We start from the raw sequence: 13,704 nt of genomic DNA, 5'->3' as shown, positions 1-13,704 counted from the left end.
CATGCTCAGCTTCCAGGTTACACACTCAGCTTCCATGTTCCCCAAATGGTTCTAGTTTTGTAAGCCAGCACCCAATACCCTCCCAAGATAAACTAGCCAGCATGAGCACCTTTTGGTTCAGGTTTTCTCAAAGGCTTAAAAGCACACACATTGGAAATGAAACCCGACACAAAAGTGAATCATAGAACAAACTTCTAGGCCACAAATTAGTGCAGCAGGAAGCCATCCCTGGGCAGCCTGATCTAGTGGGATGTGTCCCTGCCCATGGCAGAGGGGTTGGAACTAGATGATCTTCAAGGTCCCTTCCAACCCAAACCTTTCTATGATTCTATGATCCCCAGGAACATCACCTGTTCCACATCGCTTGGAACAACAGGTACTCAGAAGCCCTACATCCAACACAACAAATGAAGCAGATACAATTTGCTGCTGCAACAGCCACAGTCTATAGCTAGAAGTGGGAAAGCCCACATCCACTTTTAGCAGAGGGAACTCTGCTTTCTAGAGGTCACTGGTCTCCATAAACAGACATGCCTCCTTAGATCAACCATAGATGCTCCTGCCTTTGGAGCAGAAGGGTTGGGCATCGGGGGAAGCAGTCTAGTTTTACCACTGCTATACAATACATCACAACTGGAAACACAGGAGTTGAGTAGGTGGCTCCTTCTTAGCCATGGCTCTGTTGCAGTGTCAAAGCACTTACACAAAATATCTGGATCTCTGCCTTGATATTCTTCTCCTACACATTGTCCCCAACGACTTTAACTACCCCTCTGTCAACATACACTTCCCTCCCTCAAATTCGTTTTGAGCCATGCACTCCTACACAACCACTTGTGCTTTCCTCACAGTGATGCAGAAGTTGTTCATCCTCCTCGTCTCTACGAGTTAAGTAACTTCCAAGAGAAAAGGGAGAAATGACATTTATTAACTCATTTGATCAATCTGATAAATGATCAGGTAATCAGAGAAGTCTTAATTTGTCACTTACTCCTGGCATATAAACTCTGCTTCTAAGTCCATGTTAGTACCAAGGTCTACAAGCAGGTGGCCTGCTTGACCACTGGTAGAACACACAGTACACACGGAGCCCACTCTCCTTTGGTGTCACAGCAAGGTGATAACCATAGTCTCATTGCTGAGAAATTTTGCTTATCACTTGGTACACAGTCATTAATACTCAATTTCCCGTTGTTATGTAACTTCTTCCCCACCCAACCACTCTCGCTGCTGATTCCCACATTAGTCTCGGTTAAAACACAGACAGAAGTTGGAAAGGAAATACTATGAACTATCCCTCACCCTCAATTCCCAGTTCCAAAGCATTCAACTTTTTATCTCCCCAGCTTTTCCCTGGGCAGATTCAGCACTCACAGCCAAGTCAGTTCTTTTAGACTCTTTTACCTCTATTTCTGCAAAGCACTGGCCTGCAAACACGTGCCCCCCATCCTCCACCACATACTGGATAAGCTTCCCAGCCGAAGGTGAGCGCAGAATGGAGGGATCATTCTCCTTTTCAAACACACAGGTCTTGTTACCTATAGTAATGCGATACCTAGGAATGAACAGGACAAATCACTGCAACAGAATTTCTTGTGGAAAACATGGGATGGGGAAAATCCATTCTCTCTTTCCTTACTCTACCACAAAACAAAACTAAAGAAAACCACCCCAAACAGCTTTTCTGAGATGAATGGTACAGCTCTGCATATGAAAGTTCAGATTACTCATGTCAGAAGAGAACTATGGAAGCAAGAGATCAGAAACCAGACAAAACAGCTCTTAACAAGGTTGTATGTATGTTAGTTTTGTGATTCTTCTGTACCAAAGGTATCACTCTCTGTCAGAACCAGAACCAACGAAGTTCAAGACTTCATATGAACAAAAACTGACATCAGTGGAGCTTACACTTGCCATACATAACACACAATACCTTCACCAAACTGCCCACCTCATGCAAAATCCTTTTGTATACAGAGCACACCTGGGAAGAGCAGGATGTACCCACACAGCCAACTGAGAGGTTGAGATTTTATAGCATTTTCCAACCCAGAAAGTTACCCAAACCCTCTGTACTCCTGCCCAGATTCATTACATTTGTCACGGGAAAGAAAGCAGCAGAGTGGGGAGTGGTTCACATTCCAGAAGCTCGAGATTTACCAGCCTTGTGGCTAGGATCCCCATGGGGAATTTTGAAGTAATGCACTGAAATAGGAAATCATGTGCCTGTTTCTACGGCAGCTGTGGAGTTTAAAGGATTTTGCAGATTTTCACGTTCTGGTTTTGTTTGGTGGGGTTTTCTTTTCTAATTGAAAAGGACGCTTTTAAAGAACCAGCACGAGAATATGGACTCCACACTGGTCACAGGCAGATCTTTCTTCTAACAGCAGGCAAGACCTGTTCTTCAGGTGAAGGCAACTTCTCCCTTTAAACTTATCCACAACACGTCTAGTAACCCCTTCCTAGGAGAAAATTCCATTCCCAACTGATCTTTGGGAGGCGTAAATATACAAGTACACATAATTTCAGCTACTATCTAAGTGCTACATGTTAATGTTTACAGGCCAGTACCTGTCCACTTCTTCTTTCATGTAGGTGGTATAGCTGCTACCATCATAAGACAGGAGCAGTCCTCCATCACTGAGCCGGTGCACATCAACTTCCACGCATGAGCTGTTCATGATGACCACATAGGAATTGGGAGACTGTCGGGTCACCTGCAGAGCCACAAGAATGGTACGTATCACATGAAATGCACACAGCACTGATAGTGCCTCGGTTGCCACAACATACACGGTTTTCCAAACACTGCAACAGTGGCAATTAAAGAAGGAGAACAGAGTCATTTGTTTTCATGTTAGATAGGAAAAAAAGATATAACAATATTTGGGATCACAAAGCCAAACATTTTTCACAGAGATGCAGGGGTGAAGAATTCTTACAGCTGCAAGAAACAGTATATGGCCGTGTCATTAAGAATGTCACCATAATGAATTTGCCCAAGAAAGCTAATTAAGTTTGCAAAGGCAATCTTAAGTCTAATATTTCCTAACTTCTATGTGCTTGGTTTTGCAACCTTTAAACAGTTTTTCCAACATTTTTTTTGTCCACAGCAGAGAAAATGCAACATTGAAGGGAAAATTGCTACAAATCCTGTCATCCTGATGAAACTGGATCTACTCAACAGTTGAGTAGATCTACATGTTCAGAAACATTAATTAAAAGTTTTGGTCAACCAACAGGCAGTGGTCTTGGCCTATAGCAGAGAATTCCTCACCCTTTGCATAGCATTTCTTGACCCCAAAGGGTTAAAATCTTTAGAGAGAAACACAGAGACATTGCAATGGAAAGACGTGATGGGGCATTATCACAAGGAACACTGTACCGATTTCTTAACTCCCCTAGAGCAGAGAAAATAAACCCTGCACAGATTTAATTCCAATAATTACATGTATTACAAAGATTAAACCAGAGCAGCATGTTTCCAAGTAAAACTGGCAAGAGGATGGGTTTCTGCATTGCACAACGTACCTTCAGCACATACTTCCGTCCTTCATAGATGAGTTCCACATCCACAGTGTTTAGCAGAGTATGAGCAGGGAGGACTTGGCCCCTTGAAAGTGAAATACAAAACAAAACTTGTCTTCCAGAAGCCACCAAATGGCTATCAGGAGCCCAAGCAGGTTCAAAGATACATGCCAGAATATGGAAAGCGCTGCTAAGAATGAACCTTCCTAGATTATACAAGGCTTAGCCTGACAGAATGTGAGGACTAGTTCCCCTACGGTGCCTGCTCTTAAAGCAGCAGGAGCAGAGAGGGTTTTCTAAGAACTTGTGGAAAACATTACATTTGGAAAATTATCTCAAATCTGGAAAATCTGGGGAAGAAATTAACCTTCAGGAAGGTTAAGGAAGACAATATCTGGTGATTAAAGACTCCCTAATGTTGCTCTAGCAGCACGCAGAGAAAGAACTCCACATTTCTCAGCCATTACTTGTAGTTTGTGCTAAAACTGCCAGAAACCAACCCAATCAGCAGGGGATACTTTAAAGAGACGCACAGGTAACTGCCAGTCTTCTCTGGCTATTAGTTAAGCAGTTTCTTTGTGCCAAAGAACAGGCAGCAGATAACAAGCCTGGTGTGCTTCTGGACTGTACAGGACTTGAACAAAACTTGCAAATCAAAACTAGTTCCTATGTGATTACTGGCTATCTATCAGACCAGCTTGCAATTTTACCTTTCTAGAGAGTGCAGGAAGTTTGAGACACTGTTTCGGAAGCTGACATCAGCTACATGCAGAGCTCCACACACCACGCCCAGCATGGTATCAGGCCTTTCAGCCTAGAAAGAAACAGGACATAACACAGTCACTTCTCCTTCAGCTTCAGACCATTCTGGACACCCACTTAAAGAACAGTCTCAGCTCTGGTTTTGGTTCAAGGTCAATCTCTCTTTAAAAGTAAGTTGGTGTAGCATCCATGCAAGCACTATAAAGAAGCAAGTAGCTCTGTAACTCCTTAAAAGAAAACCTCAATTTTGATTTTCCTGGATGAAATCTTGAGGACCCACAGTTGCTTTTCTGGACAACTTTATGACCACTTTTCCCTGACAGGGGTGACCTGGGATTTTGAAATGTATAAGAATTAAGCCCAGTGAAAAGGTTTACTAATAAAATGGTAAATGGAAATTAACCACTCCTAAATCTTTGTCCTCCTGCAACCAGTATGCACCAAACTTGCCTCACCTTCCTTTCCCTCCTCACTCCAATTTGTAGCCCAGTAAAGAAGCAGCTGTACCTGCACTTTCTCAGCAATAAGCCGATCCAACCAGCCGGTGTCGATGCGGTTCTGCTGGAAGCTTTCCGTTTCCAACAGTTTAATCAAGTACTCAACAGTGGTTCGGAAATCCCCTCGGATGGACAGCTCCTTCAAAGCCACTACCATGTTTCTGAAAGAGAAAAGAATACCTGTTTTCTACCCCATACTAACAGCAACGTGTAAACTGGTAACTTTAGATAGTTCCTCATGAGCCATTCAGAAAAAACGGTCCAATAGTAACAGCAGAAGAGCATGCGTATTAGAGCAAGATCCTATATGACGTCCTTGGGAATGAGGGAATATTGAACTTCTTCAATCTGCTGCTGCTGTAAGCACAGCAACTCAGACAGCATCAGCTACAAGACCAGCAGCTCCCACTGTTATCATCATCTAGGCACCTACCACCTGTTAGAGGTAGAGACAGACATGGTCTCTATCCCACCCAGAATGGAATAGAGGAAAGGCTCTGGATGAAAAATGGCATGGATGACAGGTCAGAGTCCTGTCTTATGATAGATGCTTTCATGTTCCACACCACTTAAACACTCAGTGGTTTATAAACTGATATAAGACACAGATATAGTGAGTTATCAATGTTTTTTCTCTAAGAAGTTTTCCACCAGAATGCTTCCAAAGAGGGAATTCAACACAACAGTAGCTATGTCATATCCCACCAGCAGGTGTACAAGGCAGGAATGAAACAGAAAGGAAAAAGAAAGAGAAGTAAGCAAAAAGTTAAGAAATGTAGGTGCAACACAGTGGAACTGCAAAGCAAGACAGGATGGGAAGCCTGACCATGATATGAAAAACAAGGTAAAGAGAGGGAAGTTTCTCTTAAAACTCCTAGAAGTAAGGAGTCTTGTTTTATCCATGGCAGTTTGGTTCACCCCGAGGTGCTAAGGGGCATGGTTTAGTGTTTGATAGGAACGGTTGGACTCGATGATCCGGTGGGTCTCTTCCAACCTGGTTATTCTATGATTCTATGATTCTATGAAAAAGGACCAAAACTAGCAGTTTCCAAGGTTATATAACTTTTCTGACTACTTACGAGATGGCTTCTTCACGATTTTCTCCCCAAGAGAAGCAGTGACCAAACTGAGAATCGGCAAATTCATGAAGCCCTCCTGCAGCAGCAACACTGAAATAGCCCCAGACATTCTTATTGCTGCGGAAATTCAGTTCCTGAACGGTACCAGAACTGGGCTTAAATCCCTGTAAAGACAGACAGACATGGCTATACAACCTAAAGAAAAAGTACATAATTCAGAATTAGGGAAGTCATTAGAGTTCAGAAGGCTAGAGCACCTCTCTGTGCTGCAACATGACACATACACAAATAAGTTCAGGCTGTGCCTAGCCAGGGTCTACAGAAGCATCAGGTAAGTGAGATAAGGGAAGGATAATCTCTCAAACTTAGAATCATAGAATGGTTTGGGTTGGAAGTGACCTTAAAGATCAGTTTATGTTTTCAAGTTTCAACCCCAAGCTGTCAAAGTCTTCATGGTCAGCAGTAGGGACTGAACCTCAGCGTAAAGCCTACAGTTATCAGAGTGCAATCGGTAACTACGGAATTTAACCACTCACCTCATCAGGATTCTCGCTGGTGATACGTGCGGCAATGACATGGCCACGTGGACAGGGGACATGGGCTGAATTCTCAAAATCAATAGATGTATCTCCCCATGGAGACACACCATACATCACTCGGATGTCCTTGATCCTGTGGAGGGGAATTCCCATGGCAATCTAAGGAATAATAATAACAATAATAATAATAAACCATCACTAAGTCAGCTTTCCTCCTCACAGAGAGCACCTATTCCTTGAAGAATTAATTTCACCATTTCTTTGCAGAAGCTGATGCAGCAGTTCCAGCACAGCAAATACGCACACTTGCTTTCTGCTGTGAGTGTTCTCCACTGAAATGTCTTGGAACATCCATATTTCTTAGGACAGCTGAGCTCCATGTAATATCCACCTTAGGCCCTTCAGCCAGTATTTTCCGTTGACTGATCAAAAGGCTCCAGAGAAAGCTGGCCAATGCTAGGTCAGCTGAGGATGGGCATGCATTAGGCCTGTTAAAAATATACTAAGGTCCTAGTGAGACAGAGGGCCCCTAACTGGTTATACGAAACTGGTATTTTACAGCTATAAACCGTGGAGAGAGTAACTCGCAGAGCTGGCTGCATCCTTATGGAGCAAAATCTCACTTCTTCTGTTCATTACCAAAATAGGCTTTGAGTTATGGGGTATTTTCACTCCAGAGGAAATGTGAGGGAGTAGCGTATCACCTGTCTGCACATGAGGATATAGGTCGTATTTGGTATATTTCTTTACCTTCTCTCCTCTATCAGTACAAAGATCTAGCAATCTGCATAATGCCACTGTGTGAGCCAGCTTTAACACAGCACCCTGGCTGTGACTCAGGCAATCCTCCGCCTCCCGGTTTTACTAAGGTTTCAGCAAAACAGGTTTTTCATGCTCAGGCCTCTTCAACGTCCACAGTTTGAGTACTCCTGAAAGCCTCGAGGAGCAAGGAGCGAGAAGCGGAGGGCCTGGGCACCTGACTCACCTGGAGTTGCGCTGCTGGCAGATTAACATCAGCTACCATCTCCGTGCAGGGGTGCTCCACTTGTAGGCGGGGATTCAACTCCAGAAAGTAGAAACTGCCATCCTGACTGTACAGATATTCCACCGTGCCTGCACTCACATATCCCACCATTTTGGCAAGCTTCACTGCACACTAGGGTACATGAAAGAAGACTATTTAATTTCCAGGCCCCATTCTCAGTCACCTATGCTCTGTTCATCCACACCACCCACTTCGGACATTTTTGCTGGCATTCTGAAACAAAAGCTTGTAACACGCTCGAAAACTGTGCAAAGAAAAGCACATGGCACAGGAGTTTTGAATTCCAAGTTATTTCATTTACAATTTACAGAAGGCAGAGTTTGAAGCAAATATTTATAATACTCGGGAGCAGACAATTCATACAACTCCTGCAGCTTGCTTTTAGCATAACAATATATATTTAAAACACAATTCCCTTGAATTTTTGAAGGGAGCTCTACAGCTGTTTGTCAGCATGTAGTGAACTCAGTTTTGGAAATCTAAGTCATTGCCCAATCTAAGTAGTTTAAGACACGCAACCCTACGTTGCTCCTTTAAAAGATTCAACAGTGCAAATCGCTTGGCAACGTGAAAGAAAAAATCCTGTCTTGCAAGGAAAAGATAAATTGCAGAACCACTCTCACCTGTTCCATGTGCTCGAACACCACTGAAGTCGCAATAGAAGCGGGGGCCTCCTCAATAATCTTCTGGTGCCTGCGCTGCACGGAGCAATCCCGGCCAAAGAGAGAGATGGCATTGCCATACTGATCTGCCAGGATCTGTACCTCCAAGTGGCGGGACTGTTTGGCAAGTCTCATTACAAAGATTGGAGAGCCTGGGACTTCAGCTTGAACCTGCAGCAGAGACAGTGTCAGAGGCAGATGATTTTTAGTAAGCACCTGTTTTAGTCATCTCAAGTTCATTTTTAAGCAAGAACCATCCATGAAATTTCCCGTGGCCCATTTGAGGCCGAAAATACCCTGTGTTTCTGCTCAGGTTTCCTAGATAACCCATAAATCAAAGAAGGCTCAGGTGCCTCAACATTTTTGAGTCACACTGCAGACGCCTTCCATTATTTGGATTTTTTCAGCATCTCCTATGATGTTTGGCCATTTGACAACTCTATTGGATATGCAGATAGATCAAAACCCTACCAAGATACAGAGTAAAGACAGCATGAACTCATCATTCAAAGTAGCTAAACAGGCTCTGATACATAACGCAGACTTTTTCAGTACTTTAATATTTCTGATTCACCGCTCTCAGAACCACCCGACCTGAACATTTAGAACAAAACAGTACAAATTAACAGGAAACATTACCTGTCTAAATAGGCTGGGGAAATCATCCGCATTGTTAACTTTCCTGATTCCTTTACCTCCTCCTCCCTCAGAAGCCTTGATCATGACAGGGTAGCCAACCTCCTCAGCAGCCTGATCACAATGGGCAGAAAAACACAGGTACATACAAAAAGTTATCAGAATCAAGTTGAAAAGATCATTATTTCCCTATTAATTTGTGTCCAAGATTCCATATTTGATTTCATTTAGCAACCAAGACATGAATGGGACAGAAAGCAAATATTCCAGATTGAGAGGGTGCCTGTAGCTGGAAAAATAAGCAATGATTTGGTGACTACAGAGAATTCTAGCCTCTCAAAGTGGTCACAAATTCCTTTGTCAGTGCTTCACACCATTGGATTTACAATCTTACAGAAGAGGTGTTTTGTAATAACGAAAATCATTCATCTTGGGCAACGTGGAAAAATCATACACTCCACCTCCTCTCTTCACAAAGGAATCCTGTATTGTGCAAGGAATGTTTCTTATTCTAGAAATCTTCCTCAAAGAAACACTTAGCAAAAGATGAATCCAAGTGTGAGGTCATGGGTCTCTATTAAAAACACCTTCTTCCAGCATTAAACAAAATGCAGAAGAAAGCCCTTAATGAAACACAACTCTGTTCCCATGTTTAACTCCTTCTCCTAATTCTCACTAAATTCTGCAGGCTTGGCCCAAAGACAATACGTGAAAGATCACTTTCCAATTTCCAAGACTCAGCTCCGCGAGGCTGACAGTCTGTTTCTCGTTTCTATTCCCATTAAAAATAAACTAAGCCTCTAGCTCTCTCCAGGTGTGCGTACAGCAAGACCTCAAATACCTTCAAACTACAGCCCACCTACCCGCAGCCCATCATCTGCGTCTTTCACATAGCCTTTCTCATAGAGTTCCTGAGGAACATTCAAGATGCGCTTCTGAAGATCATTCTCCTGCCAGTCCACTCGAAGACCTGAAACACAGTGTTAATGTCTTAGCTCATTCTGCAAGGCTCAGTGAGAACTCACACGTCAGGCAGTGGCAAAACAAACAGCAGTCGTAGTTCCACAAGTAACTAGCCTGGAAGCATTTACAAAAGAATGAATGTGAATGTAAACAGACATTTCTGTTTTCTGGGTAGCGGATATTTTCATCCAAATAATTATATCCTCTTTCATTTACAGTATGCAATTCTGAGAAACAGGCTGTTATTTATAACCTTTTGAAACTGAATAGAGCTTCCATGAAAGCAAGGTATTGGCCGTGTGCTCCAAAAGTAAATGCTAGAAAAGAAGAGACTGCAGAAATACAGGAATATTACAGCTAGACTGTCAGACTAACAGTACATTACACAACATGCAAATTTTGCTTTATATATCCTTACAGATCATAATCACTATGTCTAAGCCTCAAATACTACAAATTTGAAATCCTAAACAGATGCAACACCTCTTCAAATGCCTTTTTGTGCACAGACACTTCTTAAAGATTAGATGAGTTGAAGAAAAAAAAAGATCAGAACGGTCTTGACAAACACAGCAATTTCCTTCTTACCACTGCCGCTCCAAGGAAGAGTTGGAATGCCAGCAGTCTGCGCCACTATGGAAGAAGCAATTTTATCTCCCAAGGCCCACATTGCTTGGCTTGGAGGACCTGGAAAGAGCAAAAGCAATGCATGAGAAAGACACAAGAGATGCCAGACACTTGGGAAATGGCCAGGAGTCTGATTTGGGTTCCATATAAGAGGGATAAATAAACACTCTCAGCAGCATTGCTGCATGCTCATCTACATCATGCATCTCAACGACTATAAATCAACATTTCTGAACCAAAACAGAAAGCATTAATTGTATCAGCCAGGAAACTAAAGGCAAACAAACCTGAGCACTTTTGACCAAGAAAGAGGAAAAGGAAAATGAAACCATAGCAATGCAACCATAGACACATCAGAACAGGTCTTTAAGTGCCTGACCTGCTAAAGATGTCCTGGCACACACAGCTTGCAAGCACCGCTTCCAAGTGGCCTCAAGCTGGGCCTGCTCTCAAAGGGACAGCAGGCAGCAGTAACCCCTATCAAGCGTGCACAACACATGCTACTGGAATAATAAATCAGTGCCCTGATTTTACTTGAAATGTGATTGGCAAGAGATTTAAACTGGAATTAAACTACAGCTTTTAAACACACTCCTCTTCAAAGCTCCAGAGTGCTTCTGTGGTTATGGCTCAAGACATAACAGAAAAAAAGATCTGCTAGAATTCAGGCAGATAAAACTATCTCCAGGCTATGTTCAAACCATGACTTCTATCACAACTCCATCTTTAAACGCAGCACATGTCCAAAACCTTATCCAATATTCAGATCCATGTGGTTCAGGAGACGAGGCCTACTGCAACATCTCCAGAACTTGGTTAACTACACTGCTAACTAGACCACAAACTTTATGTATTGCCCTCATAGAAATCTACTATCGCCATAAAAGTGAATTACAAACACCCTCTTTAAAATGACAACAGGGGCATCCAGCTTTAGAAACAGTCTGCTTTAACAGGAATCTTTTCTGACTTTGTATCCCACAATATTCAAAGACAGGTTAGAGAACTTGCCACTTCTCCCATACAAGAACTGTTTCCCAGCATATGCACAAACTTTATCTAGTTTCATTAGCCTCAATGACTGGAAACAGACTACGCTGTTAGACAGCATATCCTGTTGCTCTGACTACTGTAGAGAACACAGCGTCCATCTCACATTTGTACACCATAACTCATGGCTCTGTTTTAGACTCAGGATCTTCTATCTCACTGAAACCACCCATTTTAAAATAAGGACTAGACAGTAAATCGGAAGTGTACATCCTCACCCATGAAAGCAATCCCATTTTTGTGGAGTAGTTCTGGCAGTTTAGGGTTCTCGGATGCATGGCCCCAGCCAGCCCATACGGCCTGCAGAAGGAAATAACATAATTCACTCTTTGTTTCAGTAAAACAAGCAAGTGAGCAGAAACAGAAAGCATGCAGACACTTCAAGTCTTTCTTGTCCTCACTGAAAACAGCCTCATGACATTCATAACCCAGACCAGCCTCCTGAACTACATGGCATGCTTGTTTAAAGGGCTAGCGTCTTGCATCCTGTAGATACGTCAAACAAAGCTGCCAAAGCAAACTGTTGAAGAGGAACTAAGTATAGCAAAGTGAAGGACTGAAGGGAACCTTCTGTCTCCTGCAGATATTCATACTGGGCAATCCACTGCATTGTAACATGCGCTGCCTTTTCATGCATAGGTGTATGTATAGTGCATATAGTATAGGTTTGCCATTTCCATTGCTTTGATCTGTCTTTTTCCCAAGATACAACTTATCATTTAAGGAGAGAAGGCTGCTTAGCGTTACCTCCTGTTCTGAAAACTACCTTTGACACTACTCACCTGCACTGGAATCCGCTTCGCGATATCAAGAATGAGTTCCACATTTGCATAGTTGTTGTTGTTTGGTCCTCCTGGAACTGGGACGTAGTGATCTGCCATTTTAATATACTCTGCAAAGACAAAGAAGGTCTCATTTAGATTGTATACCTAGAATAGTACTTGGTATAAGACTCCCTAAATGTACAGAACTGCAAGTACTTAATCTCCTCCCAGAAAAATCTGTTACTTGCCAGAATGGTATGCAATGCAGCGGAGGCACATTCAGCTTCTTGCATTCTTGTGGACACACAGCTCTGGGCAAGGTGAAGCCTTGTGCACCTTCGCTGGTCTTCACAACTCACCTGCATTTGCTTTCAGATCCTCGGGAGTCACCATGACAACAAATCTGATTGCCCGCTCATTCCGAAACATCTCATAGGACCAGCGTCGGATGGATCTCATGCATTTCACTGCTGCAATGCCATTATTTGCTATCAGGACCTGAATATAATAGAAGCAGGCATGAGACAGATGCTAAATAGCACAAAACACTAAACAATAATGAAAACTCTTTTTTCTCTGCAGACTCTTTGTTCAATTTTGGGGCTGTTTTGTTAGCTATCCTTCAATTCAGCAAGAACATTTAATGGCCCTTCAGTCAATTCAGAAATCAGCTCTTGCTCAACCATAAATATTTTAACGTATTAGGCTTTGCTTGGATTAAAGAGCAGAAGCACGTATGAGAATAGGTATAATGAGTGGCTAAAATGCTCAATATCTGAAAGGAAGAAACCTCATCCATTAAATGAAATGTATTTTTAAAATACATTTCTTAGTATTTTTTTTTCTGGTCTACTTTTGCTGTACCTGTCCTATAAATCCCTTTGCATCAGCAGCAGCACTCCAGCTCGCTCAGCTGTTTTTCCTATCACACTAAGCTAAAACAATGACATGTCTACTTCTCACACAGAAAGTAGAATGGAAACACAATTACAGGCAGATGTACAACTTTCATGCTCAGAAATATTCCTATTTTAATTTCTGCAAAGTACAGCCTTATGTAAAGAGAAGTCATCACTTAAAAGAAGGGAACAAAATGCTGTATGCTTAAGTAAGAAAGGTCAGTAACTTACCTTTTCAATAACTTTATTCCCTCCAAAACGAGTAACAAATTCTGCTGGAGAAGCCACAGTGAAATCCCGCTGCACGTCAACTTTCTTCCTGTCCCGGCCTTGCTTTGTGAGGTGTAAGCCAGACATGCTGGGCCTAAGGAAATTTGTGGGAGACAGAAAAAAGCAACTTGGCAGGGCAGGTGCACCCTAATAGATAAGGATATGTGAATAATTTATAAAGCTCCCCTTGGCCATATTCTCCATGTACTAAGCAGAATGACTCCTTGCTTCTGGACCACTGTGACGCCTGGTCCTCAGCTCTTACAGGGATTAATTTGGTTTTTAAATACCTTCCAGTTATGTCTCTGCAAAGGCCAGGTTATCTGGAAGAATTCTTGTTATGCTAATATATAAATAGGTGAAAAGACTTTCACTGTATATTG

At 42.5% G+C, this 13,704-nt stretch overlaps 1 protein-coding gene across 6 annotated transcripts in view; it reads right to left on the bottom strand.

The window, feature by feature from the left end:
• Positions 1-13,704, bottom strand: part of ACACA (acetyl-CoA carboxylase alpha) — a 127,353-nt gene that overhangs the window by 95,284 nt on the left and 18,365 nt on the right. For all 6 annotated transcript variants that reach the window (XM_069874400.1, XM_069874398.1, XM_069874396.1 and 3 more), the window contains 16 exons: positions 13,283-13,415; positions 12,512-12,650; positions 12,171-12,280; positions 11,607-11,688; positions 10,300-10,398; positions 9,612-9,718; positions 8,752-8,862; positions 8,074-8,283; positions 7,391-7,561; positions 6,403-6,564; positions 5,867-6,030; positions 4,798-4,948; positions 4,239-4,342; positions 3,532-3,613; positions 2,572-2,717; positions 1,405-1,555 (listed from right to left, as the gene is read on the bottom strand). In XM_069874400.1, coding sequence (XP_069730501.1) covers positions 1,405-1,555; positions 2,572-2,717; positions 3,532-3,613; positions 4,239-4,342; positions 4,798-4,948; positions 5,867-6,030; positions 6,403-6,564; positions 7,391-7,561; positions 8,074-8,283; positions 8,752-8,862; positions 9,612-9,718; positions 10,300-10,398; positions 11,607-11,688; positions 12,171-12,280; positions 12,512-12,650; positions 13,283-13,415 — 2,122 coding nt within the window. The remainder of the gene's footprint in view (positions 1-1,404; positions 1,556-2,571; positions 2,718-3,531; positions 3,614-4,238; positions 4,343-4,797; positions 4,949-5,866; positions 6,031-6,402; positions 6,565-7,390; positions 7,562-8,073; positions 8,284-8,751; positions 8,863-9,611; positions 9,719-10,299; positions 10,399-11,606; positions 11,689-12,170; positions 12,281-12,511; positions 12,651-13,282; positions 13,416-13,704) is intronic.

The sequence above is a fragment of the Phaenicophaeus curvirostris genome, chromosome 21 (assembly GCF_032191515.1).
Source record: "Phaenicophaeus curvirostris isolate KB17595 chromosome 21, BPBGC_Pcur_1.0, whole genome shotgun sequence".
NCBI lineage: Eukaryota > Metazoa > Chordata > Aves > Cuculiformes > Cuculidae > Phaenicophaeus > Phaenicophaeus curvirostris.
The sequence above is the reverse complement of the archived record's forward strand: the minus strand, read 5'-3'. Positions and strand labels throughout refer to the sequence as shown.